The sequence below is a fragment of the Paramisgurnus dabryanus genome, chromosome 5, assembly GCF_030506205.2.
Source record: "Paramisgurnus dabryanus chromosome 5, PD_genome_1.1, whole genome shotgun sequence".
In the NCBI taxonomy this organism is placed as follows: Eukaryota; Metazoa; Chordata; class Actinopteri; order Cypriniformes; family Cobitidae; genus Paramisgurnus; species Paramisgurnus dabryanus.
The window spans coordinates 24,864,515-24,882,077 of NC_133341.1; the positions used below are offsets into that span (position 1 = coordinate 24,864,515).

General features: G+C 37.7%; 1 protein-coding gene across 2 annotated transcripts in view; it reads right to left on the reverse strand.

Annotated features, from left to right (window-relative positions):
• Nucleotides 1–97: 97 nt before the first annotated feature.
• Nucleotides 98–17,563, reverse strand: part of npas2 (neuronal PAS domain protein 2) — a 60,158-nt gene continuing 42,692 nt past the window's right edge. For both annotated transcript variants that reach the window (XM_065250555.2, XM_073814699.1), the window contains exons 6-22: nucleotides 16,443–16,532; nucleotides 15,272–15,395; nucleotides 14,486–14,599; nucleotides 12,453–12,571; nucleotides 12,241–12,323; nucleotides 9,986–10,092; nucleotides 9,676–9,823; nucleotides 8,205–8,286; nucleotides 6,988–7,114; nucleotides 6,802–6,905; nucleotides 6,627–6,698; nucleotides 6,307–6,465; nucleotides 5,230–5,394; nucleotides 4,956–5,146; nucleotides 4,531–4,623; nucleotides 3,477–3,687; nucleotides 98–3,344 (exon numbers count right to left, since the gene is read on the reverse strand). In XM_065250555.2, coding sequence (XP_065106627.2) covers nucleotides 3,168–3,344; nucleotides 3,477–3,687; nucleotides 4,531–4,623; nucleotides 4,956–5,146; nucleotides 5,230–5,394; nucleotides 6,307–6,465; nucleotides 6,627–6,698; nucleotides 6,802–6,905; nucleotides 6,988–7,114; nucleotides 8,205–8,286; nucleotides 9,676–9,823; nucleotides 9,986–10,092; nucleotides 12,241–12,323; nucleotides 12,453–12,571; nucleotides 14,486–14,599; nucleotides 15,272–15,395; nucleotides 16,443–16,532 — 2,166 coding nt within the window. In that variant the 3' untranslated portion in view covers nucleotides 98–3,167. The remainder of the gene's footprint in view (nucleotides 3,345–3,476; nucleotides 3,688–4,530; nucleotides 4,624–4,955; nucleotides 5,147–5,229; nucleotides 5,395–6,306; nucleotides 6,466–6,626; nucleotides 6,699–6,801; nucleotides 6,906–6,987; nucleotides 7,115–8,204; nucleotides 8,287–9,675; nucleotides 9,824–9,985; nucleotides 10,093–12,240; nucleotides 12,324–12,452; nucleotides 12,572–14,485; nucleotides 14,600–15,271; nucleotides 15,396–16,442; nucleotides 16,533–17,563) is intronic.

A 17,563-nucleotide genomic window follows, 5' to 3' on the forward strand; every position in this document is an offset into this window, starting at 1 on the left:
CCCCTGTAAAATCACAACAATGCAGGATTATCGCTTTATTTTTTAAGGTTGCTTAAAATAATTCAGTCTTGTCTTACTATAACAAAATCCAACTTCGTTCAGAATGTAAACTTTTTTATTTTCGTTTAAAACAATATTAACAACATGTTAAAGCTCTTTGTGATGGTTTATGTACACAGAAGAAATAAAGGGGAAAACAAGCCATACATCAACAGCGCAACACCAACTCGCTGAACTGACGAACCAAATAAGACACTTCAAAAAATTACTCTGTTACAAAATATCTCTGTTTTTAACTTTCAAATCATACACTATATATAAATGTATTTCAATCTATTTGACATCTTATAAAATAAACATCTATATTTTCCTAAACACATGTCATATACAGTATTACAACATGTTTCATGTGTTTACTGCAGTTGTACCAGGTGTCATTTTATGACTCTTTGTGTCATCTGTTGGAACATAAATGCATCAATGTCACGTGTTTAGATGACACACATAATACATAGACTCACAACACACAGACCCATTAGGCCTAAGCCTCCTCGCAACAACAGACACTTTGGGGAGAAATTTAGGCTAGACAGAAAAACAGAACTCTAGACAGAAAAGAAGTATAGAATAAAAGAATAAAGTGCAGTCTCCAAAACCAGAGTATACTTTCACAGGACGATAAAGAAGAGGGTCAGTACAGTTTTCCTTCACTGCTCACAGCAGCCCAGTCAATACAGACACAAAGACAAAAACATCCACATGTGCAAACAACACAGCAAACACATGAACGTCTGCAAAAACAATCAATGCTTTAACTCAAGCAACATTCGAGACTACATGTTTGAGTCTGGCTGGCAATTTTTGTGTGTAAAAATACCACAAATGGCCGTTAAACTAAGAAGGAAGCAGCTGGTTTTGTTCATGGTAGGACGAACACAGATGTTTCTATAAAATTGCTGGCACATGACCAAATACATCGGATTGAATTTAGCCTTGGCATTTCTTTGTCCTTCCCATTTTAAATGAGCATTTTCAAGTCTACCCTGCTGGAAATATAAATAGTAAGTTAGGATGATCTACCTGCTTAGTCTGGGTTATGATCATCAAGGATTGAAAGCACAAAAAGCAGGATTTTCCAGCAAGCTAACCAAAAATTTACAGTAATGATCTGACTGTAATTCAGACTCTCCACAAGAATGTTAAAAAAGGTTTATTGTGATATTGATGGGAATATTCTAGGAAAGAATTCTGTGAAATCTGTTGTTAAAAATGTATATTTTATGGAGTGCTTCCTTCGGATGTAATCTGATCTGAAAAAAAATAAATTCAGGTGCTTGGGAGAAGGATGTTCGCTAACTTCAAATATATATTTAAGTAAATAATTTATATTTTATTATCATTTCTAATGTTGCACCTGAGAGGGCCTGGGACCTTCAAAATTTGTTATAAATAACTGAAGGAATGTTAGGCATCATACAAAAATATTTTCCGTTTTCATTTAACAGCACTTCAGTTTTTACTACTATAAAGTGTCTCTTGGTAATAACAGAAAAGAATCTGACTAAAACCAAAAATATCTCTGACAAGTATAAATGACAAACATTCTTGTTTTCAGAATTTCATTGCACAGCATTCAGAAGGGCACATATTGTACGCTTTCAATAACCTTGATGTTAGACCTTCAACTGATTTTTCTTAGTTTAAAAAAAAATAACAATAATAATCAGCACCAGTCTTTAAATGTGCAAGATGTGGTAGGTAAGAGGACAGCAAAATTAATTTTGTGATTTTGTTAGATTGTCACCCGTTTTTTCCATTTGCAGAGGGTGTCTGTGAGTGAACAACACTGAAATAAAAAAATTTTAAGGGGGTAAAATGTTTGTTGGTTGCGTGACACTTTCACTGTCAACATTAACTTGTGATTAATAAAACAGAATACAAAAAACTAAAGTAAAATGGAGACAACAGGTCTAATTCATACAACAAAAGCAGGATGTCCTTGCTGTGTGTTATGAATAAGGCCCAATAAGTGCATGTTTTTGCTAATATTTAATCACATTATGATTGTCTTTAATTTTTGTGACACAAGTCACATCTGCCTTAAAGCACACAAAGGTTTTCCTCTGTATAATACTGTGATTTCCACATATTGAGAAATTGAAAATTGAGAAAGAATAATTATCGGCACACATACTTTGCTGCATGATAGTGACATAATATCAATGCAGTTTTAGTTTGCATTTGGGTCCCAAATGTGTATTTGATACATTGATCTCAAACAAGCAAAGGAGAACATATCCATCAGGGAAGTCAACATAGTTAGGAAAACTTTGTTTATAAATATTTGAAATATACAACGTGATTCAAGTTTCTATAGTTAATGCTAACACTATGTCTATCTGGGCATAGTGCAAAAGTACAGGAGGGGCTTGAGCCTCTTCTGCACATGGTAACAGGTGGCCCAATGGCTTTCTGTTATTATTAGACTATATTTGGGTCTTTGCTGAACATTGCCTACCTCCTCTTCTCTTATACAACCACGTAGACCTGAAACTCAGATAAGAAATAATTGTAGCGTGAGATTTGTGCAGATAAGCCATGCGTGATGCAGTTCAGGACCGTGATTTGTTCTCTTATTTGGGTTTAATCATTTTTTTGTATGCAGTTGATTGCAAAATTACTTGCAGCTGATCTGTCACTGGACTCTGCATCAAATGCATGCAAAACTGTGAAGGCATTTCTTGATTGGTTGATTTTGTTTGTGTTGAAAGTCCAGATCACACAAACAAGCTGTAACATTAGAGTCCCCCAAACATCTCCATAGAAACGAATTCAACTGCAGCTCAAGTTTTAGTATCATCCACTCTCCAAAATCATCAGCAGCATCCAATCCGAGCATCTGCTCGACCCCCCGCCTCCATGAATAACAGATGGGTCATAGCCCTGTGGGCACCTCCTACGCATCCCAGCATCCTTTGCATGCGATCTGGGCAGGGCGGAGCCTTGGGGCACCATCATGGGGACTTTGGCATTCTCGATTTGGCTCTGGAGGGAGCCTTCCCCTGAGCCGAGAGAGTCCCTTCCCATCATACCTTTCACCCACGCCACAGAGCTACCTGCTCAGTGTGCTTTCTCTGCAACCTCTTGGCTTCTCCCTGGGAGTGGGGCTACCGCGGGAGCATGTTTCTGTAGTCCGACAGGTTGCCGGACTGGGTGTGATGGTGCTGCTGCTGTTGTTGTTGCTGCTGTGGCTGTATGTATCCCACAGTGCTTTGCTGTGGAACGTTCGGGGTATGAAATAAGGCCTGAGTGGGAGCACTGTGAATCAGACCCTGAGGCTGCATCTTTGAGAGAGATACAAATATTTGGTTACCACAATAATTCTGTATAATTCAGTAAATGAATGAGAAAGTTTTTGAGACTTGGCTCTGAATCATTCGTAGTTCATCTGACAAAACAAGACTCATGTCATGTACCTGAAAGAACTGCTGAGGCTGCTGTAGCGATAAGCTTTGCGGAGTGGCCGACGGGTGAGGCGTGTAGGCGGGCGTAGCCTGGTGGGCCATGAAACTATTATGGGGGATCATGATTGGTGAAGTAAAGACAGGGGAGGGGACAAGCACAGCGTTACAGTTCACCTGTTGCACAGGTAAGGATGGAGCCACCATCTGCTGGTCCAGAGAATATCTATAATATACAAACACACACCAATTGACAATTCATCAATTTAGATTTTAAAATGATATTTGAAAATATGCTCATTTTCCAGCTCCCCTAGAGTTAAACATTTGCTTCTTACCGTTTTGGAATCCATTCAGCCGATCTCCGAGTCTGGCGCTACCACTTTTAGCATAGCTTAGCATAATCCATTGAATCTGATTAGACCATTAGCATCGTGCTCAAAAATAACCAAAGAGTTTCGATATTTTTCCTATTTAAAACTTGACTCTTCTGTAGTTACATCGTGTACTAAGACCAACTGAAAATTAAAACTTGCGATTTTCTAGGCAGATATGGCTAGGACTATACTCTCATTCTGGCGTAATAATCAAAGACTTGGCAGCCGTAACATGGCTGCAGGACACGCAGCAGCTGAAAAATATCCTTAGTATCTTTCAATAGCAGGGGACTATTTTCAGGTGCTGCGTAATATCATTGCGCAGCCTGCAGCCATGTTACAGCAGCAAAGTTCTTGATTATTACGCCAGAATGAAAGTATAGTTCCTAGCCATATCTGCCTAGAAAATCATACATTTTAATTTTCCGTCAGTCTTAGTACACGATGTAACTACGGAAGAGTTAAGTTTTTAATAGGAAAAATATCGAAACTCTTTGGTTCAATTGAATATGCTAAGCTATGCTAAAAGTGGTAGCGCCAGACTCGGAAATCAGCTGAATGGATTCCAAAACGGTAAAAATCAAATGTTTAACTCTAGGGGAGCTGGAAACTGAGCATAATTTCAAAAGAAGTGGAGTGTCCCTTTAAAGTCATGAGGGCTCTTGCTAACACACCAAGCAGCACACACTCACTTGGTTTGTTGAATAGTTGAACTGCATTGGGAAAACTGAGCTCCTCCACTGCTGTCTGTTACAAGCGTCTGCATCGGCTGGTTTAGCAGCATCCTACCAATCAGAGAACACCCCCTATTACAATCAGCCAATCAAAGAGCTGGGTTTTCAGTTGATTTAGATATCAGTCTGTCAATTTCCCTGCATTCGTCATTCTGTAAGCCAAGCATCTCTGTATACTTTTTATAATCTGTAACCCATTAAAAAGCAATTTGGTATCTCCTATTCACCCAACTTGCATTTTTTTTTGCCAGTGGGAGTAAACCCACGCTTACACATGCAAACTCCACACAGAAAGGCCACCTAACCTAGCCGGGGCCTAAATCTGGGACCTTTTGAGCCACTGTGCTGCCCTGTTAGTGTTTTAATACATGCTATTTTGTTACCGTAACTGTCCATCCTGGCTGTACTCAGTCTGTGTGTGTCTTTGGCAATGTGTGTCCTGTTGCGTTCTGTGTCCGTGGTTGGGAGAGAACATCATTGGATTACTATAGAATGGCGTGGTCAGGCTGGTGTGGGTCTGCATTGGAACACTGACAGTCTGCATGTGTCCACTCTGCAATAGTCTTGGCTGCCCCTAAATACAAAACAGAACGCGTTATTGTGTGCACAGGCATGCGAGTCTCTTAGTTAGTATACTGTATATGTGTGCAATTGTACCTGAGCAGATGAGCTACTGGGCTGTTCTCTGAGCAGTGTGTGAGATGTATGTGAAACACAGTGTTGAGGTTTGGGGTTGGTGCCGTGCTGGCTCGGCCTGCCTGGACCCTGCTGCTGTGGACCAGAACCGTCAAATTCTCCCTGTGTCGGTTGCTGAAGTAACATCTGCAGTCACACGGATCCAAACACACTGTTCAGAACCAGCCTGTGACTCTTGATTAGTTAATAAATTAGGTCGGTACAATTAAAGGTGACATAGAACGATTGAACGGAGTATTTATCCTTGTTCTGTGATGTGACATGTAGACAAAAAATTTTTTGTTTGGGTCTGTAATGCCTTAGAAGTTTCCTAAAAACCTCTCTCAGATAGCTCTATTAGGGTGGGGGATTTTAAACAAGTGGTTTTGCACCTATTTGGCTCCCCCTACTGGCTTAACTTGCAATCTCATTACTGATTGGCTGACTTTGTTCTGACTCAAAAAATGTAGCCAATTATTTTAAAGTGGAGGGGCAGTTAGATGCCTGTGATGTCATAAGCATCAGTTTTTCAGATTGGGCCGTTTTCTGGCTGACATTTCTAAAATAGGAATTTCTATGAGACTGAGATGTTTAGCATCTATAGCACTTTTTGTATGTTTGTGAATGCGGGTAGACTACCATTATTCAACAAAGACAAGGTAAAAATGGTTTTTCATTCTCTGTCCCCTTTAATAATCTCTATTGGGGAAGTACTGTATACTTCACTGCTAGAATGTACGTTACATACGGTCAAGAGTTTGGGTACACCCATACAGTATGTGCCTGCTTGTCATCGGCATTAAAGGATGGATCACCCAAAGATGAAAATTCTGTCATCATTTTCTCATTCTCATGTTGTTATAAACGTGTATAAATTTCTTTGTTCTGATGAACATGAGGGAAGATATTTTAAGAAATGTTTGTAACGAGAGCACCCTCTGGCATTTGGATGTAGCGGGATTTCACCATAATTCATTGAGAAGCATAGTAAGTCAAATCGCACGATTTATCCTCCCAGGCCTAATAGCTAATAATGCATGATTATAATTGCATGTGTACCTGTAAGTTAGCCAGCTGCAGTTTCTCTTTAATGTCGTGCAGCTCTTGTTGCTGTGTTTTGATGTCAGCCTGTAGGATTCGGGTCCTCTCTTCCAGCTGTTCCTTTAGTTGATGCATTACGCCTAACTGAGGCTGCTGGAATCCGTACACAGCTTGTGTCTGCAACCCACACAAACAGACACAGAAATTGGAGGACACTCACACACCCCACTATACACAGAGCCAACACCCACGCAATTCTATTCTACGATTACAACCAACGCTAAACTGAAGCTTTACTTAGAAACAAGGAAAATGGAGTGAGGGGGGGCAAGACTAACCATGGTGGAATGTTGACTGCAGGAGGGAGAGAGAGAGGTAGCCACAGAGGAGATCTGCCTCTGAATCTGGGTCTACAACACACAAACAGAGGAAGGTTTCAGGTCCATGCAAACGCATTTTCTCACTGGCCATATAAATGAAGATATCCAAGAATTTGTGGGTGTGAGTTTGTACCTTAGATCCACTATGGGACATTCTGCTTGAACTCTTCTCAGGACCGATGGAAGCAGATTGCTGCGACGACGTGCACGCCTCGGTGTACCTCACCGATGAGTTCGCTAAACACAAACAGGATTTCATTCACATTACCTTATGTATGTGTATGGTAAAAAAAAAGCTGGTAGAGGAGTGTGTACTCACAAGCTGTGTCAGACAGCGCTGTGTGTGATGATTTTCTAGAGCTTTGCGACGATACTGACCGAGTGCTGCTGATTCTGTCCCGTGGAGCATCTAAGGGAGGACACATGTCCAAAAACACCTCCTGCCCCTACAAACACACACACATCTGTTATATCTGCTGTAAAATATATCTATGGCAGTCTAAGCTTGCATAAGTAACGTTTAGTAGCAAGTTTGCATACTAAGTCCCAATACTACACATCAGGGATTCCCAAAAGGAGGTCCCCCGGTGGTTTTGCATAGGAATTTGTTAGTTGATGAAAAATTATTAAAGGTGCCATAGAATAAAAAACTGTATTTACTTGGCATAGATGAATAATAAGAGTTCTGTACATGGTAATGACATATCATGAGCCTCTATGTTAACCTTGTGCATGCAAAAGACTGATGGAAAACAGGCCAATCTCAACATAACATCGACTGGGACGTTACAGTCGAGATGTACGCCCCAACATGTTTACTAATGTGAGCTATTGGCATGAGCCACAGAACAGAGCCAATCAGAGCAGAACCTCAACATTGTTATTTATGACCCTTTTAAACAGGGCAAAAATAGATAATTTAATTCAAAGGATAAATCCTAGGGTTGTAAATGGACATTATAAAATTATTATTATAATTTTTTTGATAATTTTTGCACTTAATAAAGTTACATACCTTCTATGTAAAATCATAGAACAATTTAACATATTATTTCAATGCATTCTTTGGCACCTTTAATAACAATTAAATCATAAAATGTATTTTTATATAATAATTGTAAAAATAAAAATCTAAATAAAACACTTACTAACAAATATATATATTTTATTTATTTAATCTGCACGACACTACAATATATCAGAAAACTGATAACATATGCACAATGGAAAGATATATTGTATGTACCAATTAAAATAATTACAAGATGAATGTCCAATAACACTTTAACAATAACTATGTAAAATACTACTGATGAAAACTTTAAAAAAATTTCTGAAATTAAACATGCAAATGTGCTATTAAATGACTGTAATCTTTACTTAAAATCTCTTGAATTAGGAACTTAAAAAGGATACCTCAAGTAAATAATTTAGGCCAAGGCGGTTCGGCTGAAATAAATGTTTGAAAACCCTTGCTATTGAATGAGGCAAGTAAGTAAACATGCATGTGTGTGTATCTGCTGGAAAGTGTAGCACCTTGACTGAGGATGTGGCCACGTCAGCTGAGCTTTCCTCCAATCCAAACTCTCTCCTTCTCTCTGCTCGCACTTCAGCATAACTGTACAGAAAGATAAAAGAGAGGTGGTACAAATTAGCATTTTTGTTCATCTACCATGAAAAGACACCAGATGCTCTTGCATCTGTTTTCACTTCAGTTATGTACCACATTTCTGAGTAAAACAGGATATTTGACCAGAAAAAATGTGGGGCGAAACCTGGATTTTATCCATCTGGAAATGATCGGATCACAAAGTGGGTGTTACATGCCAGAAATGGATGGAGGAGAGAAGTTAATAAAAAAAGATTGGTTTGTGACATTAGCCAAAATGGAAAGCCATTTGAAAGACAGAAGAATTTATTACATTTTTTATAATTAAATTTTTTTTTAAAAGCCACTAACATGTGTTAGTAAATGTTTAACCTCAAGTTAAAGGTATAGTTCACCTAAAGATGAAAATTCTGTTTACCCACCCTCATGTTGTTTTAAACCTGTATGAGTTTCTTTATTTTGTTGAACACAAAAGTAGATATTTTGATAAATGATGGTAATCACACAAGTTGATGGTATCCATTGACTTCCATAGTATTTATTTATCCTAGTACTATAGACCTCAATGGGTACCATCAACTCTGTGCTTGCCATCATTTACCAAAATATCTTCTTTTGTGTCCAACAGATGAAAGAAACTCATCAGGTTTAAAGCAACATAAGGGTGGATAAATGAAGACAGAATTTTCATTTTTGGGTGAACTATCCCTTTAAAGCCAAAATTTGGGATCTGTAATAACTCAAACTAACCACTAGGTGGACAAATAGGACAAAAAACTAGAGATATTCAAACTTTTAAGGCCAAGAACCCATTAATGGATAGAGAGGAGAAGTGATGATCAATTAAGACTGGATTATCATACTTTTTATGAAGGTTTACATTAAAAATATATAAAAAAACAATACATTTAGGTAAACACAGTCACGTTGTTAACATCCTACATAACATTTTAAATTTACTGAATAGGTTTTAGTGGGGGACCTTCATTTAATCAAGTTTTATTTTTAGTATTAGCTTTGTAATGCGTTTTTTATGCCTAACTTAATTTTTCCAATGTTTGGAGGACCCCATTTAACACCACTATGGACCCCCAAGCGCCCCCTGTTAAAGACCCATGTGCTAAACTGCTTCAATTTGTTAAACCATTTATTGCATTTTAACCATTTGGATTTTACACTTTTTATTTTTAAACAAATATGCAAAAGCTTTGAAACCTTTAAATACATATTTATAACTTTTAAAGAAAATGTAAGATGAGAAGCACCGAATGTCTCTATATGTGAGAGTTTTCGAAACAGTATCCATTTATACACCTATGAATGAATGTGTGTTTACATGCCAATTTGTATTGGGTGGTACATACATACTTTCCATATGTACTTTGTGTGTGGTTTTACCTGACCACGCTGTGTGTACAGACGATAAACTCTGGTTTGGAGTTCCACTGGTGGTATGTGATGTAATAGTGTGTCTGTAGCCAGATCCACTGCTGCCCTTTAGTCAGGAACCGATAGTAACACGATTTTCCCTTCCCACACTGCATCACTGCAATACATACACACAGACGCAAAGTGAGCGGAAAACATCCGAGACTTTCTAACAGGGTTTTTTTCACCTCCTGATTCACACAAACAACACTGTTTCAAGACTGACCTAGTTTGAAAAGAGAGAAAGAAAGAAAAAGTGAGCGAGAGACATAGAACTTACATTGTTTATGACACTGAGCAATGAGCTCCAGGTCATCCACATGGTAGTAATCGTAACCCGATGTCCCCAAAACCTCAAACGGCAGGTAGCCAATAATAGGAGAGGCCCTGCAGACACAAACACACACACACGTTCAGTGCATACTGTCTGAAATCTCATTATAACGGCAAACACATCTGTCATTTTTAGGCTTGGAGCTTTTCCTTAAATTCATGTGAAAGTGCATTAAATCCTAATGAACTTCCATCATGAACCTCTTGTTTAGTCATGTGACCGAAGGAACTAAAATGATGCTCAGGATGACCATGCCCTCATAAGACACCGATCGCCATAGCAACCAGAGATTCAAGCAGTGTGGATGCAGCATCACATAAAAACTAAATATTCCTATTAAAGATGCCACTGTAGCGCTATTCATAGGAAGACATGATTAGTTTATTTTGACAGTGCAAGTGTCTCCTCCCAGGTGGCAAGTTGGGGTTATAAAATAACATCTTATTGATATGTCAGCATCTCATGCGAGTTAACAATGCTTTGATGTTTTGATACTAGTGTTGCATTCAAGACCACCTAAACCAAGACCAGAGTGTGTCGAGACAAAAGATCAAAACTTTGAAAGATTGTGACCGAGACGATATCAGGCCCAAAGGCAGGGTTCCCACACCTTAGTTATCTTCAAATTCAAGGACCTTTCAAGGACTTTCCAGGTCAAATACCCTCAAATTCAAGGACTAAATCTGGGGACACATTTCAAGTGAGAGCAAGGGACATTGCGTTACCTTGAATAGATACATTGTTACATTTCCCTTTCGAGGGAACTCGCGCTGCGTCACTGCGGTGACACTTTGGGGACGCCTCCAAGGGTAAGTGTGTCTGAACGTGTATATCAAATTCAACCAATGATGAGGCTTCACGACAAAGGCAGGGTGACGCGGGAGCCAGGAAGTATATCGCTATCTGAAATATTGCCAAAGACGGCATTACAGGGACGCAGGAAGTATGGCAAGGGAGACGCAGCGTCTCGTTCCCTTCTAATGGAACAACAGTTACATACGTAACCCGAGATGTTTCATTTGTCAAACACAACTATGCAAAAAAAGCATTTTGGTATGAATTAACATTTGTATACAGAAGATATAAGCATTTAAAGCGAACAGTTTAGCATGTGTGCTTAAAAAGTCTAGAATTTTATCCTACACTACACAGGGAATAATATCGATTTTTTTTTTCAGAAAACATCTTGGATACAATAGATTCAAGCACTTTCAATGACCTGTATCTATGTATGTATATTTTCAAAAACTTCCCAGGGCCTTAGTTTAATTTTTTCCCCAAGATTCACAAACTTTCAAGGATTTCAAGGACCCATGGGAACCCTACAAAGGAGTCAAAACCAAGACCAGACTACTCAAAATCATCTAAAATGATCCACATAACCATACATTATAAAATCATAATAAAATAATACACTGAAATACAACGTCTTGTGTTGGGTGTTGCCCGAAGATGCACAACAGTTCTGCTATGGATTCTTTTGGACTTGTTTTCATTGGTGCAAAAGAGGATACGTTTTTGGCCGGTCTTAAATGACATAAAATCCATAGTCCTCTTAGTCTGAGACCAAGGAGAGACACCCATACAATATGTATGTATGAGACTAAATGCAGTCAAGACTGAGCTTGTGGTTTCCACAACAATGTTAAATATTTTACCCCTTTTCCATCTCATTATGCAAATTACAAAAAATGACAATGATGTAAATCGTCTTGACAGGAGGGAGCGTAACATTGAAAACCATTATTTTTGCAGTTCCAATTGTTGACATTAGCGGGTCAGAAATGACGTCCTTCACCTAAAAAAGTTTTATAAGACTGAATGTCCAATTTTAGATCTGTAGGGAACAGGACATCCAGTTCCTAACACGCATGCAGTTATGTAACTCTCGAGTGGTCACAAATGCATTCTAAGTAGATAATCTTTACCCGTGTATTTATGAATGGACACAGCCGAAAAAATAGACCACATTAAATATGTATGTGAGAACTGACTCACACAGGTCCGACAACATCTCTGCCCCCGCAGCTGGCTATGAGACGGTGGAAAGTCTGAATTAACAAATGTAAATGGGTCAGCAACTGATGAATGAATCAAACGAATGACATCAACAGGAAGAATCACAAATCTAAATGAAGTGCCCATGGAGAACAAGAGAAGAGGCGCTTGCATGAATGAAGTCATAGTAGCATTGGACCCACCTGTGATCTAAGAAGAGAAATTTCCATTCCAGGCTGTGTCTTGAGGTGAATTCATCACATACGTCCTCCACGTTACACAGATCCTTTAACACACACACACACACACACACAATAAGTATGTCCTTTCTTTCAGATAATGGTGAATACAAGCACTTTATGTGCTATATTGATTTTGTGCATTTGTATGAATATGGGAGAAGGTCATCTCTTACCTTTAAGAATTGGGGGGTCACGAGTCTCACCGTGGCTACGAGACAGATCTGTTCCTCAAGTGAGGACTGCAGTGTGCGTGGAAACGCCAGCTCATAGCCGTTACATGAAGACAGAGGCACTGCAGCACAAAGACACAGCCTCCAGTCAAATCAGGTAACATTTGCATCAATAATCATAATGTTTGGTTTTAATGTGTCGTTGGAATGCTTTCCGCTCTCAAAACTAATAACACACGGTATTGCATTGGGTCAATTTTTAACCCAGCACGTGTTCTGTCCAATATTTACCCATTATGGGTCAAAAATAACCCAGCCATTTTTTAGAGTGTTGCACTGGCGCTCCCAAATTTAAAGGTTAGGAGCACCAGCAAAAAATTTTGGAACATACATTGAAAATTAAATGAGCACCACAACTTCATCATCCTGAAGTTAAAAAGTTTGAATCAAACTTGATCCTAAAATATTTACCACACACTTGACTTGTGCTTGGCCCATGTTTCGTTTAAAATATGCTTAAAATGTGTAGATTCATGTCGCCCTATAAATACCATTTAATATTATTTTAAATTATGTTTTTTTAATTCAGTTTTTTATTTTCACAAATCCCATTTTTTCTGGTTTTATTTTTTCTGGATTCTGTATTTTCACTTTTCATTTTCTTAAGTGATTAATTACATTTCCCTTATCAAACATCATGTTTAATAAAATGAATTTATAACATGTAATAATTTATCTTTTTTCAAATAATCAAATAAAATACAATTTTTTTATGCTGCATAACAAAACTTTTTTAAATTTAAAAATAAAAAGTACAAATCTTTCGACTTGTGATTATATTACTAAAGAAATAAAAATATTTGAAATCATTATTTGTATTATTTTAAAAGTAGTTTACAACAGTAATATATTTCTGTCAACTTTATTACATATAACTGACTTTTATTTTGAAAAATACAAATATTTAAATCAGTATTTAAATGTTACTTACTTTACTTATGAGGTAAATAGGCGTAATAAGCGAGATAATGCAGGGCCTCAAAATTAACTTTTTTAGTAGGTTGCACTGGCGCTCCCAAATTTAAAAGTTAGGAGCACAAGCAAAAAATTTAGATACATACTTTGAAAATTATATGAGCACCACAACTTCATCCTGAAGTTTAAAAGTTTGAATCAAACTTAAAATATTTACCACACACTTGACTTGTGCTTGGCCCATTTTTATGCTTAAAATATGCTTAAAACTTGTAGATTCATGGAGCCTTATAAATACCATTTATATTACTTAACACACTTTTTTACATTTAAAAATAAAAAGTACAAATCTTTTGACTGTGATTATTACTTAAGTAATAAAAATATTTGAAAATCATTATTTGTATTATTTTAAAAGTAGATTTTATTTAACAATAGTAATACATTTCTGTCAACTTTAACTGACTTTTATTTTGATGGGTTGTCAGTGTGTATTTGACAATCACATTTCTCAATTAAACAAAAATCTGCGTATATCTGACAGCATCTTTGAATATGAACTTCATGTATTCGTGTCCTTAGATGCTAAAAAGAGCACAAAACTAAGTTATCCGTGTAAAGTTGTTTGTCGCTATTCACAGTAACGTTTCATAAAGAAATTAAAACAGGTTGCACCACAACAATCATTGGCATTCGCACAAACGCTCCCAAATATATTTTGAGGTCTCGCCAATTAAATTTCAGGAGCATATGCGACTAAAATGGTCGCAGTTTCGAGCCCTGCAATGTGTCAGATCCACATTAATAATGTCTTGTAAATTTGTTTTAAAAAAGTAGTTTAAAAGGGTATATTTATAAATATTATGCATAACAAATGTCCAATCTGCTTTCTTAATATCAGTATCAGTCATAAAAAAACATCTCAGTCGACCACTAATCAGTATTTGTAATCCATTCAGGCAAAATAATGCGACCCGTTTTGCTTTCACATTCAAAAATACAATCATTAATAGTGTCTCAGTTGGTGCAGCGAGTGGCACAGGCTGATGTAAGAAACTCACCATTGTTATGAAACTTAAAATCTCCAACGAATTTGACATATTCATAAGTGGGCGGTTCTTTTGGGTCGACGTTCCCTCTCGCTAAATGGCAGCAGAACTCGATGTGCGTCTCATCTAGAAGGTGGTGATTAAAGAGAAAGAAAGAGAGAAGCATAGGTGGGGAAAGAAAGCAGAGATTGTTAGCAGCTATTGAAACAGAGCAATACAGTTTGTCAAGAAGATACATACACACATGCAAGATTGATTTTAATGTTCTGTTATGGCTGTGGCCCCAGTGTGGCTTTAAAGATTAGCCTAAAATAGAGTACAATGACCTGACAGACCACGAGCAGTGCGTGTGTGTGTGTGTGTGTGTGTGTGTGTGTGTATACTGAACTGAGTGTGACCAGTCGATCGTCTGATCTATTATTTCTCTGTCTCTCTTATTCAGTTTATTTCTACCAGTCTCTCTCTGTCTCAGGGATTGGGGTCAGGGTAAGAGCTATGTTTGGGATTATCAGAGTGTTGTAACGGATAATCTGTACACTGCACACCATGAGACTCTATACTTAGCCTTCAGAGTCTAATCATAGAGCACAATGCAGCTAGCCAATTAGAGAGCATTGACTCGCAGCATATTACAGACAGCCAATCAAAGAGAATCTACTGTGTCATTATTATAGAGGTCATCTGAAATGACTGGAGTCTTTGTTTGCACTTAAATCTGCTATGTTTTAAGTAAATTTCCCCCAAAAATGACTTGGTATGACATTTTAAATTGATATATCTGTGTGCATGTACACTCACTGCTGTTGATAAGGTCGACAGCGGTAGGCTCCGTCAGAAGCATGTGTGATGACAGAAGTTTATACACCTCACCGTGCTCTCGCTCCGGCAGAAAGTTCAAAATGTTCTGGTCCACCATATCTGACTGAAACATAATAGTATCCATGGTAACATCAATCCCTGGTCTCCTCCATCAGCAATGCACAGTGCAAAATTTCTCACAATGCCGAGCATTTACGTGCAACATATCTAAAATGTTCCATTAATGCTGCTCCATCCAAGCATCATCTCTTAACTTTAAATGACCTTAAGCGGTTCATGAAATCTGTCTGTCCTGTTCATCAACATAGATCTGCTAAGCCCTCGTCTTTGCTCTACTAGGTTTAATAAGGTCAAAGGTCATGATGGTAAGACAGTGATGCAACACAATAAATAAGACGGTACATTTCCAATGTAAATCTAAAACATATGGATATATCTTACTGCATTTGCACTAAAAGAAAAGATATGTTGTTTCAGCCTAATAAAATTACATTTCATTTTTTGTAATAATTGAAGCCACGTAACTGGCAATGACCATCCACTTCATATTTTTCAGAAGATCACCATGAGACAAAGCACTTGACATTTCATGATTTTAAGATACTATAAAAAACAGCAATTAAAGTTCTAATTTAAAGTGTAAAAAGTATTAAGCGATTCCTAAGGACTGTTGCCACAGCCTACACAAAATCTGCTCTGTGTGGGCCGCCTTATCCAAGTTTAGAAAAGCATGACAACTGCATTACTAACAACATGAGTTTGGCCAATTACCCTGCTGAAAAACCAGCATTAAACCAGCATGGGAATTATGCTGGTTTGATGCTGGTGGTCACCAGCATACCAGCACCAAGACACAACTTATGCTGGTCTTGCTGGTATGCTGGTTTTTCCAGCATGGTAGGCATTAAAATGCAGCATTTACAGAAGTACTGAATTCATGTTTATATAGAAAAAAATATCTAGTCAATTTAATTTTGACTAGATATTTTGTTGTGCTATCTGTCGTTTTTCTGTGCTTTTCACTGCTTCTATTTATGTAAAGCTGCTTTGAAACAATTGACTTTTGTGAAAAGCGCTATATAAATAAAATTGAATTGAAAAAAAAAAAATTAATGCAATCAGTTGTTGAATCCCCCACATACACGCTTACCGGCAGATGGCCAATGAGAGAGGAGACGCTGTCAGACACATATATGATGTTCCCATCTGTAGTAAGAGCTATCAGGAAGCCATCCAATGCCTGCCATTACCAAAACAAAAAAAGATTTTAGGATTTAGCAGAAAAGTTACACTTCACTGTGACAGTTCTTCTTGGTATATTAACGAAATAATTCATTTGAAATTAAAATCATGTCATAAATTTTTCATGTGTTTTTAAACTCATGCATATTTTTTCATTCCATTAGTTTGAGTGATGAAAACGCTAAAATTTAATTGACTATTCCCTGAAATCTTGTGAAAACCCTGAAAGTGTTCTTCACTGACTGCATATTGAAACTTGGTTTTAATGCATTTTCACATGCCGCCAATGATTGATGTTTGACAGCTTTGGCTTTTATTTTCACTGAACTATAACTGAGAGCAAATTTAAAGAATAGAATCAAAGGATTTGCTGACAGACATTTGTATTCACAGCAAGTAATGTAATGTGTGTGTGTGTGTGTGTGTGTGTGTGTGTGTGTGTGTGTGTGTGTGTGTGTGTGTGTGTGTGCGTGTGTGTGTGTGTGTGTGTGTGTGTGTGTAAAACTGTAGATAAACTCAGTTCTAAGCAAGGTACAGTGTCAAGCTCACACTGACTAGTACAAGTTTCCTTTATCTGTAATGTGTTTCCCTTTTCTTACACATTTTAGCCTGAAGCAATGCTGTGAGGCTTCTTAAACCTTAGTAAAATACATGACGTGTTGACAGCCCAGTACTTAGAGGTATAGTTCACCCAAAAATGAAAACTCTGTCATCATGTACTAACCCTCATGTTGTTTTAAACCTGTACAAGTTAACCTGTAAACAAAAGAAGATATTTTGATAAATGATGGAAGTTTACAGAACCCATTTACTTCCATAGCAAGAAAAACAAATACTATGAAAGTCACTGGGTACCGACAACCATAGATATGTATAAAGGCTAGATGTCTCACCCTCGCTGCTGGCCAATTGAGTGGAACGTCCGCATTTTGGCGGCCATCTTACCACAGGGCGCTCGCTCACTCGTAGCATTGCGTTTTAATGATGCAGGTACTTTTAAATGACCATAACTTGCTTAATTTTTTACCG